At 40.2% G+C, this 24,116-nt stretch overlaps 1 protein-coding gene across 1 annotated transcript in view; it reads left to right on the top strand.

Moving 5' to 3' along the window:
• The window catches only part of AFF2 (ALF transcription elongation factor 2), a gene marked incomplete at its 3' end in the record, with an annotated part of 325,091 nt that overhangs the window by 281,724 nt on the left and 19,251 nt on the right, over positions 1-24,116 (top strand). Inside the window, exons 10-15 of the mRNA XM_080352396.1 lie at positions 10,598-10,760; positions 11,292-12,311; positions 14,402-14,526; positions 20,687-20,921; positions 23,243-23,382; positions 23,932-23,995. Coding sequence (XP_080208522.1) covers positions 10,598-10,760; positions 11,292-12,311; positions 14,402-14,526; positions 20,687-20,921; positions 23,243-23,382; positions 23,932-23,995 — 1,747 coding nt within the window. The remainder of the gene's footprint in view (positions 1-10,597; positions 10,761-11,291; positions 12,312-14,401; positions 14,527-20,686; positions 20,922-23,242; positions 23,383-23,931; positions 23,996-24,116) is intronic.

Genomic DNA, 24,116 nt, shown 5'->3' with positions numbered 1-24,116 from the left:
AGCTTTATTTAAGTGCATGATAGCCCAGATACTGCAGGCAAAATTAAAGAGAGTGGGTTATTTTTTCATTCTAATGCAGTAAATAAGTGTCAATACTTCTCTGCTAGTAGAGTGAAACCTTTCTACTGATTTTTGTCATTAGCAAGCAAGAGAGGTTCAAGTTTCTTATAACAGGCAACCACCATACCACACTAGAGCATTGGGAGATTGATGCTGCCTGGGCAGATGTGTGAAGAACACATTTGCACCTTACTAAATAAAGGAATGATTACCAAGTTGAGAACAATAAAAAGTTGAAGGGAGATCAAACTTTGCCTCTTCACCTCCGTATCCATGAGGGGTTGGGTCTTCCTGACCTTTGCTTGTCGGCAGACCTTCAACAAATCATTGCCGATATAATAACCTTTCATCAGTCTGAGGAAAATTGAATGGTGGTAATGTTGAAAAATCCATTTCTTATAACTCAGGGACATAAGTGCCCAGAATGAAAGCTACTTAGCTGGCAGGTTTTTAAGAAGATATAATTTAACTAGTCCTAAAGTTCTAAATTATTTTGTCCATACTGAAAAAAATAGACAAAATGTTACTTTTTGCAGCATGTCATTGAAAAAATCCACTTTATATTCAGGACTGTGGTCACTCCACTTGTCTTTTCCTGAACCCCTCTTGGCGAATACAACGTTCATCCACAGACCTTTCCAGGTCAGATTTCAACCGCCTCTGCCAGGCGTCCCAGTTCCTCTCGGCCTGGGTTAAGAGAGCAGGTAGCGTGGCAGAGGGGATGAAGTACTGAGGTGACACCTCAGGAGGGCATCCAGGCTTACAACTGTTACTTCTGGGGAACCCAGTTAGTCTTTCCAGTTTAAGTTAGAGCTGGCTCCAAACTTCCAAGAGCCCATCTTGAAGGTGCTGAGCACCACCAGCTCCCTCTGGAAGACATGGCAACTCTGCTCACAAGACCCAGGTAAACAGGTGTGGAAGCTAATACAGTCTTCCCTTTATTTTGGTGTTGATCAAAAAGGCTGAAAGGCAAGATTCTCAGCCAGATAAGGTTAAAGAATTAAGGATTCTCTGTTTCCTTTTGCTGTCATTCAAAATAATAAGCATAGAAAATTCTGTTTAAAATAGCTGAGCCTTTTGACTTAAAGGGTTTTCATGTCGAAGATTTAAGATGTCAGGTTTAAACATGATACTGATAGTATTAGGCAAAGTATGAGAGCAGATACTTGTAGTAACTGTCATTTTGTCTGACTGTTTATTAATGGCCTTTTGTGATTTATAGTGAATGTTGTGAAGGATCTTCAGGTCCATTTATCACTCAAAGAAGCACCTTTTTTTCCTTAATATCTACATATGTCATAATTAAGGGTGGATGCTGCTTCAAGATTTGTCTCTGTTCTTAATAAAAAATCCTTCAAGATGATATTTAATCCTAACTAGATTTAATGCCTTTTTTTTTTTTTAAAATCTATGAAGCAGTGTATTACGTAACTGGCAAAAATCAACAGCATTAAAAGGAGCTCACGTTAGACAGAAATACAGAAAAGGTTTTGATTTTCACTCCAAATTGAGATTTTCACTCCATTTTAAAATAAATTGTAAGAAAGACACCTATGTTTCACCATTGAGCTTTATTAATATTTTACTAGACAGGTTCCTCCTTGTTCAAAAAACAAGTCATGTGCTGAAGTACATCTTTATATCCATGAAAGGCTCTAGTGGTGTGCCATAAATTCATCATGTGCCTTTAGGAATACTTCTTTAAAAACTATTTCAGAGTAATTGCTCATTATTAATAATGATGATTCTTTTTTACTGTTACGGCAGTAACAGTGAAACTAAGTGTCTGCTTTTGGTTTCCTTAGTGTCTGTGTACTTCTGTGGCCCCTGTTATCCTGCAGCTTAAATCTGATGAGCATAAATATGCTTAGAGTCTCAATACTATCTGCATTAAAAACAGGGAAAAAGGTACAGGAATTTAATTGTTTTGCCCATGAAAACCCAGAGAGACACAGGAATCGAACCAGTTTTCTAAGGGGTCAGACCAGTGCTATGACCACAGGGATGTCTTTCTTTACAAAGGTGCAGTAGTCATCTCCAGAGAGGTGAATTATTTGCGTCCGAATCACTTGAGGACATGCCTAGAAGCCACTCCATGCCTCTAGCACCAATCCTGCCATTTCGTGCTTTGCACAGTGTGTAATGCATGGAGATTGGTGCCAGTTTGTAAGCAGCTGAAGCTCATTTAGTAAAATATTATGCAATCCTGATTGTACTCAGTTTTTATCTCTGCCCTTTATTGCTTGTTTTGCTCCTCACACTCCTGACGATATCCACAGTTGGGGCAATCATGGGCCTTTTTAAAATAGCAGTGGCTTTAACAGAATGCAACAGGCTGTTTTCCCCTCTCTGGCTTGCAGAGACTCACGTTCCCAGTTCATCTCTTTGCTCTGGTCTGGAAGTGGTTATACTGCTGATCTGCTCCCAAGAGATTCCCCTGGAGAGTAAATCCTCGGGTGGCTTCCTGAGCTGACGTTGTGACACTTGTACACAGAACACGGGTGTGAATGACTGTGTGTGTGCTGTAAAGCTCTGGTAAATCAGGATGCACCTTTTGGCCCCTTTTCAAGCTCAGAGGTGGTGTCTTACATGGGGAAAGAAAAAAAAAATACTAATTTCTCCTATTTTCTGACTACTTGATTTCTCAAGGTAGTAAAATTAGCTCTTCTCAGATAGCAGATGAGACTGCAAATGTTGAGGATTTGGAGGTGTCGTGTGGATCCATCTGCACCAGAGTGTTTCAGTCCCATAGCTCCCAGTTCTCTTCCCACCAGGCTCTGCAAGCTGGATTCTGTTTTCAGTTAAAACTGAAGTACAGCTGAGTTAAAACGAGCAGGGTAGTTCATTTACAACATTATGTGTCCAAGTTTCTGCCGTACACGAATGAGGAAAAAAAAAGCCAACACTTTGCTTTTAGAGGTTCACTTTGGACATTTTTTGTCATGACCACGCTTGGGCTTTCTGCTGCAATAAGTAAAATCGAAGTGCAAAGAAGTGACTTATTAAAAACATTTTATGTTGACTTAAAATTATAAATCAGTAGAGGGGTGAGTATGTACTTCTAAACTTTCACAGCAGATTCATAAAGTGTACTGAAAGATGCAGTATTCCACATTTCCTTTGTGGAAAATAAATAAGTTTTGATGTATCAATACTCACATCTGTCTTGATTCAGTGAGGCAATATTGATACGATGAAATGGTTCTATTTACATCATATGAGGCCCTTTGGAGTCTCACGGTAAGAAATGGTATTCTTTTTCTTCCAGATACCAAACAGACAGTAGCACATCAGGGCATAGTACAAATAATGCTCTTTGACACTTGAATCCATTCACTAAAATATTGTACATCAAAAAGTCTACATACACTGCATCCCTCAAATAATATCCTTCTCACAAAATTGTTTCCAAACTCTGATGTGAGCAGGGTGATGCCTGCACAAATCATGGATACAATATTGCTTTTATATGCAAAGTCCCCTTCTCTTCCATGTCAAGTGTGTGTAAGAGTGCTGTGAAATTGGAAGGAGAGCGATTACCATACCAATAGTTCAGAAAGTTTTCTATGTGCACTGTTAGTGATGTGCCATTAAAATTCCTCCTCTTCTGCTTGTTTTCTTATAATTTCACAGGCAGTTTGGTACGTTACACCTGTTCTTTGTCACAGGTGTGATAAAGAGTCAGAACTCACTGTAGTCCAGGAATAAAACCAGGGAAAGTGTCAGAATAGGACAGTAGAAACAGTACCATGGGTGAAGTCACATTGCAGATATATATACACAGTTCCACCTAGGATTTGTGGCTAATGTAATTCTTTATTGGAAGGCTTTGACCTTGTTACGGATTCTTGGCAGCTTTTCCCCACTCTATTCATTACTAATGCAAGCTGTCAATCACTTTAGTTCTGCTTTGACATAGATTGTGGCTCATAGGAGTTAGCTCTGTCATTCTTTTTATTTCTTTCATCTTTACTATCCTTTTTTATGGTCTTTAAAGCTGAAAGTATAAAAGGGTTATATGTATATGAAAAAAAAATCTGTTTCAGTGACTCTATCAACCTTGTTATAAACAGTCTTTGATTAAAACAGTTACTTTTGAACACAGTGAAATGATACTGTGGCTTTTTACATACAATATCTTGTAAATTACCCTCCCTCGCAAAATAAATCAGAACTCCTATTTGCATTACAGTGTTCAGGATTGAAACAGGCAGATCAGCTGCCACGTACTGAATAACACATTAGAGAGGTTTTCCCTTTCCGTGTGTTTTGACATGAGAGAGCCATCATAAGTGATGTCTTACTATGCGTGCTAATGTTAGCTGAAGTAACAATTTCCACACCTTATTTCATTTCATTGACCAGGGTGCTGATTAATATTTTAAAAGGGCTTGATACAGGTTTTCAGTTCCTCTGTCAGCCTGATCTTTGAAAGTTTAGATTTGAATCCTACCAGCCTGATGATAAATAATTTACTAGTAACCAATGGAGAGGCAGTGAACAAATCATTCTGAGCAATCCTTTTCTTTAAAAAGCAATCTAATGGCAGTCATATATAAGTTTGAAGATATAGATATGAACAATTCATTATAAAAAAATGGCAGCTCCCTTTCGTATTAGAAGAGAATATTACTTCCTGATAATGGTGGAAGAATAGAAGAGAAATAAAACTTCGTTATTGAACAGTTATGGTATTAAATTCTGACACTAAATATTAATCTGCTAGGTGCTGCTCTATTATTATCTGCTGGAATAATGAAGCAGCCTATTTTGAACAGTTACACAGAATTCAGTGAGTCCAGTAACTCCTGGTAATGCCCCTCAGGTTTGGAGTTTTTCTGTACAAATAGGCTCTGGAGGAGAACCTGGGTCAGCTTCTGAAAAGCTGAAGCTGATTTGTTCCTCTGTCTCTTCTCCGAATAAAGTGTAGCGAGTGAGAGAACAACATTATCTCCCCAAGAGTGAGTGTTACCCTCTCTTCTGATGGATGGTGAAGTGTGGTTGAAGTGCACAAAGGCCTTACTCAGAGTTGGGTGCCCACTTTCCAGCACCCTGTGCAATCAGAGTCTTTGTTCCGAGGAATCTGCATTTCAAATAGACAAGACATTAAGGATAGGCAACGTAGTCTCTCTTTTACTCAGCAGGATCTGATGCACAGACGTATTTTCTTCTCAGACACAAAGCAAAATTAATCCAAGTGCATCAACAGGAAGATCAACCACTCTGTCAAATCTGTAGTTGCTTTTCCAGCAAAGACCTTCTGCTTTCCAGATTTCATTGGTTGAATTTGCCCTAAAAATAGGCCTGTGCAGTAAAGCAACCTTTGTAGAGTGCTGCTTCTTGTGGAAATAGGTTGCCAGCATTGATGCACTGTTGACTCACTGGTCAGTTCCCATCTATAATTTCCCGCTGCCCAGCAGTGCTGCTGTCTCAAAGTTTACATTTTGATTTCTAGGTAGAGCAATGGAACAAATGGCCAATTCATCGTTACCCTAAAAAGGAAGGGTTGGAATGAATAAACCTATTGTTGAAGGGCACTGTCTATTTGCCAAATCCGCTTCATAGCAGTTAACATTACTACATCTAATTGCTGAAAAGTTCAGGGAGATAGCTAAGGACTTGTCAGAAATGTTTGTTCCTTGATGAGTTTTACTGCAGTAGTCTGAATTATATGGCTTTTTTTTTAACGTATGTATTTACAGGGTAAAAAGTTTATTATTTTTCTTAATAGAAGTTAATGAGTTTTAGTGTTTCATATTATCTTTGTTGTAACCACCAGGTTTAATCCTGAAAACCATTTATTAGAGTAAATGATGTGTTGAAAATAATGTAATAATAGTCTAGATGACAACAACAACAAAAAAATATAAGCTGCATAGTGTGCCTCCAGTTCTGTAGGCAGCATAATAATCCAGACACATAATAATGCCATGTCTTCTTTAATTGGTTTTGGAAAAATAATCCATGAGTTAAAAAACAGAGAAGCTGCAGAGAGATGTTTACATTTAGGCAGATCACCCATACCAAGGAATTGCAGTGAAAGAAAAATGGTTGGTGAGTGATAAGCTCGAAGCGGTTTCTCACCAGGAGCCATCAGCAGCTGCAGTGCCAGCTCGTGACAGCAGCACACACCTGCAAGTCTCAGTTGCCCTGCATTTAGGCTTGAGCTCAACGAGTGCTGATAACCACTGTCAGGTACTGGTGATACTGGTCTTTGTCCTCTCCTTCAAGACATTTCTTGTCTCATACTTGGTGCCCACGCTACGCACAGTCATGGTGCCAAGCTGCAAGGGACAGGGGAAGTGTTGTGTACTGCAAAAGCAGAAGAAGGGAGGTAGATGAACGTGCTGCAGAAGACCTTCCTTCCAAATTGCTTCCAGATGTGCAGGTCTCTTCATCTGCTTCATTGTTTGATAGTGGGGAGGAGACCAGCTTACCAGCCTGCAGGCAATTAAAGCCATCATCATTGTGGCCTTTGCAAGAGATGGAGGTCTGGTTCTCCTCCCACCTACAGTGTGAGTGTCACTCCAGTGTCTCTCATCTCCTTGGCACAGAAGAGGCTATTTTGGAGAGGGGTAAGCAGATGCTGATCCATCTGGCCTGAGCAATGGGGATCCTTGCTGCTGAGCTGTGTGTGTTTTTCCTCCCGGACAGCACGCTCTGGGTCAGGGCAGAGCACGTCTGACTGCCCTGCGGGACTCAGCTGAGCACAGGGCTTGGAAAATTGGGAGAAAAATTGAAAAGGGCTGCAAAACTGATGTTTCCATTAACTGCAGAGAGTCCTCTTGCTTAGAGAATTAGACAGGTCTGCACTCAGTATGAGAGTTGTGATACCTCCAGTGTTTGCTCTGTGTGTTTGGATTGCAAGCTCTTTGGCCCAAAGGCTGCGTCTCATCATGTGTTTACACAAATCCCAGCACAGCGGGTCACTGGTCTCAGTAGGGGCTTCCAACCTCAAGTGATAATAATGAACTGGCTTTCTGCTAAGTGTTATTTACCCAAACAATACTCTGTTCCATTGTGCAACATTGTTTTTATTAATATTTCTTTCCGTTCAAATGAAATAAAAACATTGTCCACCCAAACACTGAGGAACAATATGAGTGTTCATCTCCTGCTGGGAAATAAAAATTCAAGAGTTTCAAATAGCAGTGCTTCCTGCTCTCTTTAGTCACTTTGAGGACTTGTGTCTGATGATAAAATGCTTTAAATCCATTTTAAACCTTGTCCAGGCTGGCATTCCTTGTCTGGATCTTAGCAACCCAACAAAGCTTGCTTTGAAAGTCTCTTAGAGAGGCAACCCCCAGTTCATGTAGTTGATACTTATGTGAAGAAGCCAAATTTATTTGTGTAACAGCTGCTTGAATGCGCATTTGCAGAATGTATCTCGGCATCTTTTAAAATGTGATTTAACTTTAAAGGTGAAGAACTCTTTGGTGCAAACCAACCTGTTCTTTCGATCTAAAAGACACATTTTATTTAAGGGAAAAAAATGCAGAAGACAACCCAGAATCTCTTCACTTTTTTCTTTTCCATGAACTTGTATGTGAAAGGTCTCTGCGTTTTCTTCCGTTCTGCTGAACAGCATTATTAGCAGTTGATTGTTCATGTAGCTGTGTGCAAGATCTCTCTATCTTTAATATGATGAGATACTAGGAAAGGCATTTTGCATCTTATCTGATTGTTTTGCAAGGCATACAAACAGTTACTTTAAACGCAAACTGCATGATGAAACGTGAATGCTTCTGCTTTAAAAATGTAGATCAGCAATGATGTCTTCAGCATGAAACTGCCCGATGTAGCCAAGGCATAATTTTATTATCCCAGATGAAAGACCAATATGACCTCATTGCGGTTTGTATGAAAAACATTATTTTGAGTCTGTCTGGTTCCTGCAAGCTTGCTGAGCTGTGTTATTCAGTAATGTTTGGCATATGATAACTTTTTTCTGAGGCTGATGTGCAGCAAGAAAGAAAATAAGGACAGGTTGGAGCTGCCATCTATATCTGTGGTTTTATTCTTCCCCTTTGAGTTCTTTGTCAGACAGTTACAGTCTGCTACAGTACAACTCCAGTTGTTTTGTGTAAGCGCATCCAGTGCCGGTGTCAGTTCTCTTCCAGAGTGCTGAAAGATGTAGGTTGTGTTTAAAGGCTGGAAAGGTCTGGCCTTAGCTGCTGGGACACTGGCTCTTCCTTCTTTGATCTATTATAAGAGGTGATTTCCTTTAAGTCAGTTATCTTAATGAGAGCAAACTTGCCAGCACTGACAACAGAGCATTTCCTTAGGCAGGACTGCAGAGAGGTGTGAACAGCCCCACACGCATCCTGCGGTCTGGGGGTCGTCTTCCATTTGGGGGTGCAAACAGAAAATAGACATGAAACAGATGAAACTCACAGATTTAGGAGAAAAGTAATTTCTGAATTACAACTTCATTGTTCTGATAATTCCATAAATAACATTTTTTTTCAAGGGTGATGTGTTGTTTTGGTATTTCAGAATGGAGTTGTTGTGTTTGCCTCCTCAGTTTGGGAATCCTTGCAGTTTTTTTCTATTTTTGTTTTTATTATTTCTTCTTGGGAACAATTGTAATCAAGTAGGAAAACTTGATTTTCATCTACTTTTAGTGTTTTCCAAATAGAAAATATAAGACCAAAGTTACAAGATACTGAATTGAAAGGCAAACTCCCCCACAAACACATTCACCTTTTCTCCACCATTCTCTGTTTACTGTAAAAAATAAAGGAAGTGAAAAATGTATTTCCCTACACTTTCATGAGCTTCAGTAAGAAGAAGGGATAAAGAAAGAAAAACAATAATGCACACACTAAAAAGGAGGGATGAAGAAAGAAAAACACGTGCACAAGTGGTTTCCAAAAATGATGACATGAAACACAAAGTGTAAGGTCAATTTTTTAATTCAACAGTGTTTAGTTTTCCATCGTACTTTTGTAAATGCCCAAATTTTTAAAAGCGCCTGTTCTTTTGATTTACCTGCTACTTCCAGTTGAAATGTTTTAAGTAGCTCTACTTGAGTCGGTAGAGTGAAGAGTCTCTAGTAGAAGGGGAGTTAAAAAAAAAGCATATGCACTTAATGAGCAACAAAGTTCGTGATCTGTAGCAATTACCCAAGTGAGTAATTTGGTTTCATTAACGCACCCTAAAGCACCAAGCTGTTCTGTCAATGGGCACTGCAGGACCATTGCAATGCTCAGAGAGACAGTTACGGTACCAACCGCAGAGTAAGGGATGGGTTTACCAACAAGGAGGGGGAGAGAAAGCAGCTTAGCATAAGAAGAAAATTAAAAACCATTTATTATTGTCACCGAAGCCAGTGGCAGTACACATAAAGACTCTAGCAGGGTCACACATCAGTATTTTCTGGCTTTTCTAACTTCCAGTTTCTCAGTTACTGTGGTTTTATAAGAGAGCATCGTGATACACAGAGATCTCAGTTTGAAAGGGGAAGGTGGGCATGTACCTGGCTTACTTGAGTCCTTCTCAGGGGAAAGTAGAAAAACAGCAGAAATGAAAGCAAAGCTGCATCATGACTTCTGAGCATCTCTGGATCACTCAATATGGGACACACGCAGCATATGATATATTAAGGTGAAGAATTGAATATCCATAAAGGACTACTAGCAAATGGTGTCAATTTTCAAACACTTTGCTTTGTCAGCTTCACAAATTTATAATCAATCATCAAAAAGTCTCGGTATAGATCAGCTAAAGAGACATAAAACCTTATGGTTATCTCCCTAACAAAAAAGTTGACATTAAAGATGAGTTTATAAAGACTCAGACTGGCAGAATTCTGTAGTGCTAAAAACGGGTCATCCAACCTCTCGGTTTACAAATAAATGCTGAGGAAAAACAATGACGCCCAGCACACTGCTAATAAATACATCTTGGAGGCCAGTTGAACACACAGACAAATACGTTTCACAGAGAGGCTTATTTTCAGCATGAATGCCATTTTCTCACTGCATTATCATAAACATGAGAGGAAAAACAGCTATTAAAAAATTCTTGGGCAGTCCCTGGAGACTTGTCAAAAATATGTAGTTTTTGTATGCCGCAGTGTAAAAGTATTCATGAAAATTAATTTTTAAAATGCCTTGTCCAATATTAGTTGCCTGATGTCCTTCCTTTGATCATAAATTATAAATGAACTGGCAAAAAATGAAGAAACCATGATTCCATTAATAAATTATTTAAGCTTGATTGTTAGTTTTCGCAATCATTGGGCTAATAAGCTCTGGCTTGTGACACTGAAATGTTTCTCATTTGAGGGTGATGATGACGGTAACATTATTAATGCCATTATCAGCGTGTCCCGTGAAGCATAAATCCAACTGGGTCCTTTGGTGGCTCCACGGTGGCACAGCCGGTGGAGCTTTCATTGGGTCTGTACTGCAGAAGAAGGGGTTGACACTAGAGGAAAGTCGGTGTGAACAGGGTTCACTGGGTGGTTGCCCCCACGGCAACACTTTATTAAAGACAAGCAGCATATTGACACGAGAGGCTCTTCTCCCCGCAGCAGCCTGCCGGTGCCGGCGGCACATGCAACCGGCTTGGCCCATTCCAGCGGTGGCTCCGGGAGCTCCAGCGAGTCTGAGAGCAGCTCCGAGTCCGACTCCGACAGCGAGAGCAGCTCCAGCGACAGCGAGTGCAACGAGGAGTCGCGCAGTGCCACGCCAGAGGTAAAGCCAGCTCTCACCTCCTGCCCGGTGGGGGCTCACAGGGGAAAGCCTGGGAGGGAGTGAAGTCCTGCTCCCACTTAGGAGAATGTTGGAGTTCTGTGCTGTTTGATGCTGCCAACTTTTTTCTCTCTTTACAGTTTTATGTGTATGACCCACATACTTATTCTAGCTTTTGGAAGAATCCTTCTGGCCTACATTTGAATTGCTTTAAAGAAATATTTAGATTTTTGCTTGTAGCTAGAGAAGATTTTATTGACACAGTATTCAGCTGGGACTAAGGAAAGGCAACATGACAAAACTATGTCTTCAGGGACTAGCTAAACTTTTTAGTTGTACTAAATTTCTCCAGGGCCGCATCGTAAACCAGATAAGGAAGCCTAATTAACCATAAATACTCCATAAATACTCCCATAAAACTAGCAGTCACCACGAGTTGACTGAAATAAAAGGGTACGTTAAAAACGTTCTCATTTAAAAGGAATAGCATTGCTTCTGTCTGAGATTTGTTCCTTGTCGTTCTTCAAACTGCAGCCTGAACCTCCCTCAGCAAACAAATGGCAGCTGGATAAATGGCTAAATAAAGTGAACCCCCACAACAAGACCATCATCAACAATCAAAATGAGCCTCACAGCGAGACCGGCTCCCAGGCCCAGAGCAACCAGCAGGCTGAAGGGCAAAACAAAGGGAAGCTCAACAGCAGCCTGCCCCCGACCGATTCCAAAGACCGGGCGATCCTCAGTCCTATCCGAGAGAAAGCCAAACCGCGGGTTGCCCAGAAAACCCCAGAGTCAAAAAGCTCCAAGCAGAAGTCACCAGCTCATAATGAGCCAACTTCACAAAGGACTACTTGGAAAAAACAACCCAAAAAGGTAGAAAGGACTTCCAGTGTAGAAGAGTATAACTGGCCCAAACCAAATAATACCAGCAACACTCCCAAAGAAAAAGACACACAGGAACCCCCCGAGCAGCCAAAGGTTCGAACTAAAGCAGCAGTTGGGAAGACTGCTCCAAGGAAAGAACCACGAACTAGCACAGGTCTCACTTCAGAGAAGAAAAAGTACAGAGGCCCCAGCAAAATTGTCCCTAAGTCCCGGGAATTCATTGAAACGGACTCATCTACTTCTGACTCCAATACAGACCAGGAGGAGAGCCTGCAGGCCAAGGTGTTGCCAGCTTGCAGTGGGCCTGCCGGTGGCGTCAAAGCGAAGGACTCTGGCAGTAACATCCTCAGCGTAAGTAGTTTAACTAGCAACAGCAGCAACACATCCAGCGACCAGACCAGCAATGACTTGGAGGAGCAGCTCTTTTCTCCTATCCCAATTGTACAAAATGAACTTCTGTCCCCACTGAGAGAATATGAAGAACTCAAATCTCTTTGGGTGAAAATAGACCTTAGTTTACTCTCTAGGATACCTGGACAAGAGCCTTTTGAGACCACATCTGTAAAAAGTGAACCAAGAGAGACAAATGTGAAACACAGGCGACCATCTCGAGAGTCCCCTACCCCTGCAGCTGAAAAACCATCCACAAAATCCAAAAGGAAACACAAGGTAAGTCTTTTTCATCATTTGGAGGAAAACACTGAATTTCTATATATCCTTGAGGTCAGGACCACAGTCAGTAGTTCCTTGCTGCACCTGCAGCAGGGCTGTAAGGAGGCATCATAACACTAAGGCTTTATTATTTTTACAAAGAACATATATTTACAAATTAACATCAGGAACTAGTAAATCACAAACTTCAACTGACAAAATCAATGAACAGTGTATTTTTTGAGATTTATCTTGTAAGCTTTTTCACCGTATTTGCTCGCTTACTCGTTAATTTCCAGTGTTCTGTAATCTGCAGAAGGACTCCCAGTGCTGAGTTTGTACTACTATGAGTTCTGCCGTACTCAGAAAACATTACTCCTATTTGGAAGGCAGTGTTTTATTGTCTGCAGAATTACGGCACTTTCACTACTGGCTTAAACAGGCATAGCTTCACTAAAGTCAATGGAATGGTGCTTGCTTATGCTCCTGGTGAATTTGGTCTTTATATTGTTTTGTTATATAAACAAATATGATTCATAGAAATATCATTTGCTTAACTTGCTGCTTTCTCAACACAGCTACCTGAAAAAGCAAATGTTTTGACTTAAGGCGTTATGTTTTGTCATGTGTTTTACGTTACTGATGCCCAAGGGTATCCTGTCTTGTGAGATATGACAACGCACTTCAAACTAAATGTGTTTTCAGAAAAGAAACGGAACTTTTGTGTTATAAATTAATTTCTATAGTCAGTTGTTCCAGCTGAAATTGTATGCTCTGGTCTGTCTGTTAGAAGTCATCACGGTGTATTTTTTTTATACCCCAAATTTTATAAATCATTGTGAATGTGACTTCAGCCATCTGTTCTTGAAATCCTGAGTTTGAGCAGTCTAGCGGTACGGGAGAGTTAATACAAGACACAACAGACAATGCCAGGCAGACACGGGCTCTGCACCTCTGCCTACGTGAGTCACTGCAGTGGCTCCTTCCCTGTTGAATTAAGTAGAAATAATCATGAGTAAACTCAGCAGGTTTTTATTATATTTATATTCTAGCTGTACACTAAAGGCAGAGATGTAAGAAGGAAGGAGAAGAAAGAGGAAAGGGATGTATGAATGTTCATGCTTATGAGTATGTATAAGTACAACAGGGTGTGTATTAATTATACAAAAAAACATCTTGCGAGGCAACTTAGTGAAGTGTTAGTATGATGAAGGAATCTTGACTATGACAAAGTATAATATTGGCAACTAAACTGAGACATCCTGGGGAAAATAAATAAATAAATATCCTCATGGATGGAACCTCATAATTTTATTAGCTGGACTTTGAATCAGGAAGTAACAAAATGAGGAATCTCACTTTGGGATTGTACAAACATAAGCTACGCTCTGAAACAGCCCATTCAGTTGCTGTATGATTGCTCAATGCTTCCCAGGGGGAAACAAACCAATTAGAATGACTTGAGGATGTATCAACAGTTAAAACAAGGTAGGGACAGCCTGATTTGGGTTTCTAAATCATGCTATTAAAAGATTTATTTTACCCATCTACTAGTGGGCTTGAAGGCTGATAGAAAGGTTCCAGTGACAGAGCAGTAATCAGCTTTGCTTGTATCATCCTAGTTCAGGCACAAAAGTCATGCATCAGGGAATCTTTCAAAGCAAATTTCAAAGCAGCTATCACTGTTAATGACTGCCCCAGCTCAGTCCGGTAGTCTTTCAGTCCTGTGAGGAATACTTACTCAGGGAAGTTTTCCCATCAGCTTCCATTAAGTCAATGAGTAAAAGCTATTTACTTGAGTAAGATTTGGTGCTATCAAGTCATTCCATCTGAATTATTAATTAAATTCCAGTGCACTACAGAAGATATCTGTAGCACATGAGGCATTTTGCTTCCTAATTATCTGGCTATGTCACTTGTTATATAACTTCATGTCATGTGTTTGGAGCACGTTTAGCCCCGATTTCAGGTGACTTTCACTTCTCTTAGACCAGTATTTTAACTGCTGCTACTGTAAAGGAAATACAGAGAGATTCCTGAGCTCCTCTTAATGGCAAGTGAAATCGTGCATAGATGCTGGATCTTTCAAGCTTTACCTTTTTTTGAAGCAGCCAGAAAGCCTGGATACCTTTGTTGAAAGCAAGAAGCAGCGCCTGGAGGACCCTTCAGCATCATGCCTGCTCCCACCTTGTATCTCTCCGATACCGAATCACAGATTAACCAGCACTAAAGAGTAAGTTCTTTTTTTTTCACGTGACATTCATGAGAGATTTCATGGCACTGTTCTACAAATGTCTTTGCTGTAGAGCCAGATGGGCCTTATGGCCCATAAGCATAAGTGACCCAGCATTGCTGTTCCCATCCATCAGGAAGAGGATCCACATGGTTTTGGATGAGATTCATTCATCTTTCTGAGGGACTAGAGTAATTCAGAGTGCCACCACAATCCTGTACTTTTCTACCCTCATACTGCATCCTTTCAATGTTCTTTCTTGCTCCCATCATCCTTAACCTGTATGGCCAGAGAATCCTACTAAAAGTGGGCTTTTTATTGAGCAAAATAGTGACTTTGCCATTCACTTCAGTGGCTCTTATTCTATAACTGCATATACAGTAGTGCTGGGGTGACCATCCTAAATGCCTCAGACATACGTGCTTTGTATTTCAGCAGCCATATAATTAAATAGTTTGTGCCTTTCAGAGTGTCTTTGAGAGATGGTTATAATGCTTGAGCAAACAAGTGCCACGTAAATAATTATTCTGATTAGTATAATCACAAGATTAACATTCTATAAATAACCAGAGAGTCCAGGTCCCTTCTGTCATCAGTTTCGTGCTTTTACGATTTTGAGATGAGGCACTTCTTTGTGATTCACACGAGGAAAAGCAAAGAATCAAACCCATAATGTGCTTCTGAAAACAATTTGATTGTAGTAGTATTTAAATTTGGATAAAGTTCAAAAATCATTGAAGAAATAGCACACAAATATAAAAATTCTTAAAGAAGATTAAGTGTCATTTTATTTATACTGGTGCAATTACAGAGTAACTTCAGTCCTTGAACTAACTCCTCATTGGACCATTGAGAAAATGAGAGTTGGAGTCTGGAAAAGGCAGATGAGCTCAAAGTTACAGTGGGATCCATAACATGTTGCAGATTTGATAAACATCATGATGGGTGTTGCCTGATTGTCATTGCTAGAAATACAATGAGCAGAGATATATTGCAGAGGGAATCAAGGATTATCCATCCTCAACACCTCTGCAATCCATTAAAAAAAACCTTTCTATTCTTGTCGACAGCAAGCCCTAAGGATCCACCCCCAACCTGATGTTTCTTAATTTGAGCTTGTTTTCCAGGTCATTAATTTGATTCCTTGGAGCTTTCAAGCCTTTGGTATTCTCTGTTAAAATATAATTGTGTCCATCAATAGTTATTTCCTTATGCTAGCTTCTCCTTTCATCTGCCTCAATTTTTGAAACAAAATTTTCTCACTTCTTTTCCACTGCAATGATTGAGACCTGGATCGCTCTGCATTTGTTATTAGTGTCTTCTGAGTCCACTTGAAACAAATGCAATATTGTTTGATAATTCAGGTTTTCAACTGCCAGAGATGTGCAACTGAATGTAGAAAAATGTATTTCCCAGAAGATTAGGGAGCTGGCTGAACTGTGTGATGACAAATTTCTGGAGAGCCCCAGATTGTTTTAAGCGGTTAGGAGTGATTGTGTTCTCTAGAGGGTTAAGTAGAGTTTTATGGGGAGGCAGAATAAAGGGAAAGCTGAAAGTACACTTTTCAAGGGCATGGGGGAAAATAACACTTCGGTGGTAAAAGGTTGAAAGTCAGACTTTGCCATTTGCTTCTTTATTCCCAAAGGTCCCACATTTTCTTTCAGAACTCCTAAGTCTCTACATAGGACTTTGAGAAATGAGGGTGATCCAGCTACAGGTGTGATGATGATGTTCATCCATTAGGAAGGTGCTGTGTCCCATGGTGGATGTTCTCACTCGAAGGAAGATTAGGTCTCTCCCATTAGAACTTGATCTCTGTGCCAGCAAGCCAAGTTCCCCAAGGCAGACTTCAGAGATTTTCATTGGGCTTTTTTGTAGATACAAGACTCTTTGACAGAAAGATCATGATCTCTGGGCTAAAATTTGGAGGCATTCAGGAGTCTGGAGGAACCAGTGAAAGGCCACACCTGTGCTTTTGCAGCTCCCACCGGCTGCCTATCTATAGTTCAGGCATTTGAATATACTTTTCTCATAATCTTTCCCTAAATATATGGACTCAATAAAGCAAGCAAAGATGCACAATTAATTTTTAAAGGGTTACATGTCTAATATGGGCAATTGTATGCCTAATTTCCACAAGTTTTTCTGACTTAAATGTACAATTTGAGTGTAGAAATATCAAACAGTTCATTCTGAACTTAAAAACCATTCGCACAACCAGAGAGCTGGTTTGGATTATGGAGTCATTGCATAAGCAACTAGTTATGTCTCTGTTCCTTCCCTCACGCATGCTGGGGCTGATGCCTTTCCCTAAATCTGACATGACTCTTAAAATAAAATTATGCAAACTATTTCCTCTGTATTTTCCTTGTTTCTGATATTTCATAGCAAATGAAAGAATAGACAATACCATGTTTTGTTCAAGGAATTCATAATACCTTGAAACACTGCTGTTAGGCTACATTTTTGTCCACTTTGCAGGAGAGGATTTTTTATGTATTTATTTGCTTGCCAGACTAATTTTTATTTAAGCATTAATTGTATGGGCTGCTGAATACCAGTTATATCTGAAGACCTGATAGGTGAACCCATTCCAGACAGAGCACTATTTGCCAACAATTGGCAGTTTGTAACAACACAGGGAATTATTTGCTGGTGCAAACTGTAAGTCTGAATTTCAAACTAGACTCATACCAGTGAAACAGGCCTGCCATCTAACAGGCATGCTAGAAGTCTGTCTGAGGCAAGCATTTCAGCCTGTTTTTCAAGATTTCCTGTTCACTTTTGTTTGACCTTTAGTTAAAGATGCACCTGTACTTGGCAACATGTATTAGCCAATCCCTTGGGTAGCCACAACAGCATTCACCGGGGTTCGTTCACGGTGGAGGCAGCTTTCTACATCTATGACAATGACTTCAGCATCATTCAGTTGCTGCCATATGGTCCAAGCTAATGCAGGAGTGACCTTTCCCTGCTAACCCCCTGCAGAAAAGCAAATACACCGTCAATGTGCAGCATTTCATTGCGGACAGGGAGAGGAGAGGCCAAGGAAAGCCAAGTGACTGGTACAGACAATGGCTTTGTCTCACTAATAGGCCAGAGATACCACAAGGAGTGGAGAAAGGAAGGGCAAAGAAAGGCAGCCTGAAATGTGAGGGTAGATGGAAATTCTCTCTCCTTCACACACTGACCTCTTGTTGCCTGCTTGCTTGCTTGCTTTCTGCCCTAAAAGAAACCAGGCTGAAAAAAGCAGATGGGGATCCTTCTCATTTATTGATAATTGGCCTTTTCAGACACAAAGATTAAACCCTGCAGCCACAAGACCATCAGTTCTGCTTGTTTTTCCTTGCTTTTTGATTGTGTTTCTCCCTAGATTTTAAATATAGTTTAAATAACAATCATGTCAGCAAATTAGACCATTGAGTCCTGGTAATTATTGCAATAAATTCATTCAAAATTAGCGATTACTGCAATCAAAGACCAGTTTCTTAGCCCATTAACAGCCCAAAGCAAAGTGACAATCTGGTTAACTGCTGGTAACAACCTATTTCATGGAGGTTATTGTTAACAGAAATGCTTTGGCTTAAATCTGAGGGAGGTAACATTGCTAAATAAATTTTCAGCACAGTTCCTCCAAAAATACATAGGATTATGTGGGCAATAGGGGAAAGAAAGAAAAAAAAAAGAAAAGAACACCAAAAAACCACCACCGGTAATGATAACCTTAAAGTATTGCTGGGGTTTTTTAGTTTGAGTTATAGAGAAAACAACAACAACAACAACAACAACAACAACAACAACAACAACAACAAAACACCAACCAAAAACTCTCAGGTGAATTTTCCTTTGCGGTTAAGTCTTCCTACCCACAGAATGATTTATGTGCCAGAACTGGGTAATTACACCTATATCATGTTTTGCCCCATCTTATATTTGAGCCCAAAGATGAAGTGAACTAGTTTCAAGTAGTGAAATTTTAACCATGGTACCTGCAGCCTTCTTAATTTTTTCTTGTACTACTCTCTTAATCTCCCCACCTCCATGTAGCAGCTGAGAAATGTTGCTTTGATTGCTTTACACATGCCTTAAATTTCCCCATGTGCAAAGACAGAGCCTTGCATTAGTCCTGGCAATAGCCACAGATGTGCTGAGGAGCATCACCAGTGCTGCAGGGTTAGATCCTAATGGGGACTTGGCCAATGGCTCACATTCAGTTTTTCTTCTTTTTAGCTAGATTTGCCAGAATTGGTTGCTCTTCCCTTTGTAAAGCCATAGCAAGGAGAAAGAAATGCTCCACATGCTTCCATGCACAGGGGCACAGAGAAGGACGTTGCTCTTTGCTCCCACCTGTATGTGCATGTTCAGGGTTCCCTGTACAGGACTGGGTGGCAGGAGGTTTGGATTCTGCTTCTGGATGTTTCATTAATTGTTTGTGCTTTGCCTCTGTACAGTCTGGTAACACACACACATTTTTTTGGGGTAGTGCTTAGTCTCCTTTGGAAAACATTCCTCTGGAAAACGTTTAGAGTATTACTGTGCTATAGCTGTAGTAACTTGTCTGAGTTCAAAAATGCCTTTTAGGGGTAAGAAAGCTAACTAATGGGGCTTTGAGTGGGAACTTTTTGGTGGACATGTTGCAGGAGCACGTGTGCATAAAATCAGTCTCCTCAGAGAACTGCCGGTCTCTTCCAACCTGGTTGCTTTCCTTTGATTTTCTTCAGGCCCACTGCTTTTTTGAGCAGGACAGCATCCATAGCAGTCCTGCTGTAAGGCAATATGAATTCTGTGCTCAGTTTATTTCTTCGGTGTGATCCTTAATATGAGAGAGTTTCAAACAAGACATTTTTAACTCTGCTTCAGTCAAATTAAAGTAGTTTTGACTGGAAAGCTATAAAACCTGAAACGCAGGGATTTGGGTTGATTTCACTCCGTGATTTCACAGATAAGCTAAACTATTTTTGCATCTCAAAAGGTCTAGAGTAGAGAAATGACCAGAGCTGGTGTAGATATTGATACTGTTGGTGAAACTGCAAAAGAGACCAGACTGGAATGAGAGCGAGCTCCAGAATGAGGAGTAAGGAAGCTTGGGTTGCCTTCTCTTTCCCTGGTTACTTGAAGGCAAAGTAGATCTATAATTCCTGACACTGACTGAAGGTGCCTGGGAACAAAACATAAATTCTTGTTGACTTAATTTGTTATTGAAATTTTAGTCAATAATCATGAAATGTAAATGATCGTGTAGCGCAGTATTAGATGTCTAACAAAAGATTAAAATTCAGGTTATCTTCATTGACTGAGCTAGGACAGTACATAAATAAAAATCTATGAGTAGATTAACATGTTAAACAGACAGTTGGGTGTTTGGTTTGTTTTTTCTTTCTTGATGGATTTGAGGGGAGAAAGTTCTAGCACCTTTTTTTGTTTTAATGTGTATCACAGCTGCCATTTCTAGCCAGCTAACAATTTCTGTACATAAAACAGACAATAGATTATCATATTACTTGAGCTTTCATGTCAAAACCACATTCATTTTCTGAATCATGTTCAATTCATCAACCAATATTTACTCAAGGGCTTTTGCCAGCTACTAGGTATCATTTTAATATAGTGTTGAACATTGTTTTTATTCTAGAGGTCAAATAATTATTATCTTGTTATTGTTATGGTTATCATTTTGCAGTTGTTATAATTTCGTTGTTGTTCACTTGCCATGTGCTATTATGTTTTCTTGCCAAGGTTGCTTATGTGGGCCCTAATCCACCTCTTAAAAAGATGCTTAATGTTAAACACAGAAATAGTCATACTTGATATGAGAGGAACTAACCCCATGCATAAAACTTTCCAGCACTTTGCTGAGTCAGAACCTCTGTGACCTCTCAAATGAAGACTGACTCAAATTAGCATTTAAATTGAGTACAATTTGTACTAATGCACTGGAAGTCATCCTCCAAAGGAGGAGGTTTCTGCAGCCATTGAAAAAGCAGAGGTGGCTGTTCTGTTTTCACTGCCTGTCCCCTTTTGACTTAGCTCCTAGGACGTGGGGACTGCAGGACATGTTTGAGGGTAGAGATGGCTTCTCAGTAAATAAAATATAGAGCTTTGTGCTATGGAGGATTAACCAAGGTTCTTGAAATGCAACTGGTTGTTACTTGTGTCCCAGGAGCAGCAGTAGCTCAGTGAAGAAGGTGGCAAAGAAAAGAGAAGAGAAGCTGTTCCCTCCTCCATTATCCCCCCTCTTGGACGAGCATGTGCACCAGCGGCACAGCAGTGACAACAGCTCCTTCAGCCAAGAGACCAACATCACAAACACCTCTCAGACCAGCAGCTCTTCCTCCTCTGTTTCTAAACACAGAAAGAATGAAAATAAACCCTCTTCTAACCCCAAAGGAATCTGTGTAAGTAACCGACCTCTGTTGCTGGAAGCGAACAATATGAAATAAAAGTAACTTAGCTGTATTCTATTTGATTATTTTTTTCCAGTATCTATTTTTAAATGCTTATGTAGCCCCACTCAAGAGCAGTGAGGAGTGGATCTTTGCAGGGCCAGGCATAAGCAACTGTCCTGATTTCGTCTGGGGTAGAATTAGTTTTCTTCCTAGTAGCTGGTACAGTGCTGTGTTTTGGATTTCAAATGAGAAGAATGTTGATAATACGCTGATGTTTTGGTTGTTGCCAAGCAATGTTTATAGCAAGACAAGGACTATTCAGCAAGAAAGCTGCAGGTGCACAAGCAGCTGGGAGGGGGCACAGCCAGGACAGCTGACCCTGAATGGCCAAAGAGTTATTCCATACCATATGATGTCATGCTCAGTATATATTTGGGGGGAAGAAGGAGGAAAGGAGGAACCTTCAGACTGGTAGCATTTTGTCTTCCCAAGTAACAGTTACGTGTGATGGAGTCCTGCTCTCCTGGGACTGGCTGAGCACCTGCCTGCCCATGGGAAGCAGTGAATGAATCCCTTGTTGTGCTTCACTTGCATGTGTGGTTTTTGCTTTACCTGCTAAACTGTCTTTATCTAAACTCAGGAGTTTTCTCACTTTTACTCTCCTGATTCTCTCCCATATTGCACAGGGGGAGAGTGAGCGAGCGGCTGCGTGGGGCTGAATTGCTGTCTGGGGTTAAACCACGACAGCAACTCTTGCAAGGTCTGGTTTTAGGTCGGCATTAGGCATCTACCTGGCATTGTGTATCACTCCCCGAAAAACCCAGTCCCTGACTTTGCAGCCACCAACTAGCTGCAATCAGCCTCTTAACTCTGTAGCTACAACACACACATTTTGAAAATTAAAGAGTTTTGGTATCTATCACCTGAATAATTACCCCAAATTCTCAGCGAGAATGAAGCACTGCAGTTATACTGAATATTGCAACCTAAACTAAACAGTAAAGAAAAAAAAGAATTCTATTAGGGCCATCTCCCCATTAGTGGTTTCCACATAGACAATTCTTTCTTGCTTGTTTTTCGCCAGATTCAGATGGGTTTTTGAAAATATAATACATAAAAAAGAGCCAAGACCAGAAGCTGCCTCACAAATTCACTTAAAAAGTAGTAACGTTTCAGATCAGTTTATCATTGTCCTTTGGGCTAAACAGGGAAACTTCAGGGTTTTGGCCCATTTTTAAAAATAGTCCTCCCTCTAGAGTCTCAAACGTATTATTTAGTGTAAAACTGTATCTTGCTATCACTGTCAAAATTAAAAGACAAGAAGAAAATTCTGCCACAGAAAAGGACATGCATAGCCCAGTGTTTCACAGTTCACCGCTTTGTGAGAGGTTGTTACCCTGCACTGTAATAGTAAAACTCACAAGTTGCATTGGATCATAGGTGACAAATCACTTCACCTTATTCATTCATCCCTGTTGCTTTCTGATGTCATTGTGTCACTTCAAGCTGCGAGAGTAATACACATGCCTTCAACTGAAATCAATGCCAAAATGAACTGCATATGTCAGCAAATAAACAATGCTATGTAAACAGCAGGGGTACTTCCTCTCACTCCTAGCATTTCTAGTCAGATTTATCCTTGGTTTATCTATTATCCTGATACATGAACTATTTGTCTTCTAAAATATGTTAGACTTCTTTCCCTAGTTCGTTGCTTCATCTGTAATTTAGTTTATCTGGTTGTGGACCTAGCCTACAAGTTGCAATTGCCTGATTTAAATGCTTCTGTTATGCTTCTGGATTTATTCAATGCAAAGTCACAGCTCCTGCCTTCTCCTTTCCATTCTGCTCCCTGTTCTGTGCAACAAGGCTGAGGAAACCTTTCCTTGCTGAAATCCAAGGAGGCTTTTCAGACATCCTAGGGTTAGCTAATAATAATACAGGAAAAAAAAGGTTACATTAATGTCATACACCTTGAATGGAGTTGAGTTTACATCCACCCCTTCTGCATTAGATTTCCTCAGCCTTGCTTTAACCCGCATCTCTAGTCCATAACACTGTGGTATCCTGGCTGACTTCACCTCAGAGTGTAAGTTAATGAGTGCAGGTTAATCTATTATAATAGGTTTATGTTCTAAAGGATGGAAGGGTGGTTTTGTGAGGTAACCTGGATGTAGCTGGGTGTATCTGAGTGCTACTTTGGGCCTTAGCCTTTAGTTTGTCTGGGTTTTATGGGTTTTTTTTTGAGCGGATGGTGAATGTGAGCACTTATATTGTTGGAAGGTCTTTCTTTGAACTACAAAGAGTTAATAATAGTCCTCTTTTTGTAGGAGGAAGAATCTCACAATACACCAACAGCCAACACTCTTCTTGACACCAGCCATCTAGAAACAGACATCTGGTCTGCAATGCCAACGCTTTCCAATGGGAATTCTGAGCCCAGAAGACCCAAAATAACATTTGATGATGTGTGAGTATTATTGGATCTCTGTGCTAGCTGTATGTTATGTAGTGGGGCTTTTTATGCAAGCAGAGCTCGCAGTGAGAGTATCTCTGATTACGATGCCAACATCGGGCACCTGTGTGCGTAGCGCTGCACAAAGGCACACACAGTTTTAATCTTTACAAATGAACTGTTGTCACTGATTAATGAAGATTCTGTTGATAAATGTTTTCAGATCATGAAAGCTGGTTCACGGTAATTCTTCATTTTTTTTTTACTTTAGCTCTTCTAATGGAAACTTCTTATACTTAATTAGTTTAAAATATTTTTGCTTTTCCTCTGTTCAGCACACATTAATGGGTCCTTTGGGTGGCCAGTTTCTACAGCTGGTTGTTTTACGTTTGGGTCACCCATCATATCTATGCATACAGCAGCTTCAGATTAATACCAGGTTAAGATTTAAAGAGATAAGTGGGTGTGTATGTTGAAATTGTTCTTGGAAGCATTCAGCAATTTTCTCAAACAATGTTTCTCCAACTGTATAAACACAAAGACTAATTGATTTTGTCTCTTTAGGCTTCACAATGCAGATTATTACATGCAAGAGGCTAAGAAGCTAAAGCATAAAGCAGATGCATTGGTAGGTGGTCACAGGGTTTTTTTGTCTCTTTCCACTGTGGAGGTGGGTGTTTCAAAAATGTACATCCTAAATGTCATCTAAAGCCTAAGAAGCAATGAGGAACCCTGCTATTGACTAAAGC

The sequence above is a fragment of the Nesoenas mayeri genome (assembly GCF_963082525.1).
Source record: "Nesoenas mayeri genome assembly, chromosome: 13".
Lineage (NCBI taxonomy): Eukaryota > Metazoa > Chordata > Aves > Columbiformes > Columbidae > Nesoenas > Nesoenas mayeri.
Note: the sequence above shows the minus strand (reverse complement) of the source record. Positions and strands in the feature narration are given on the sequence as shown.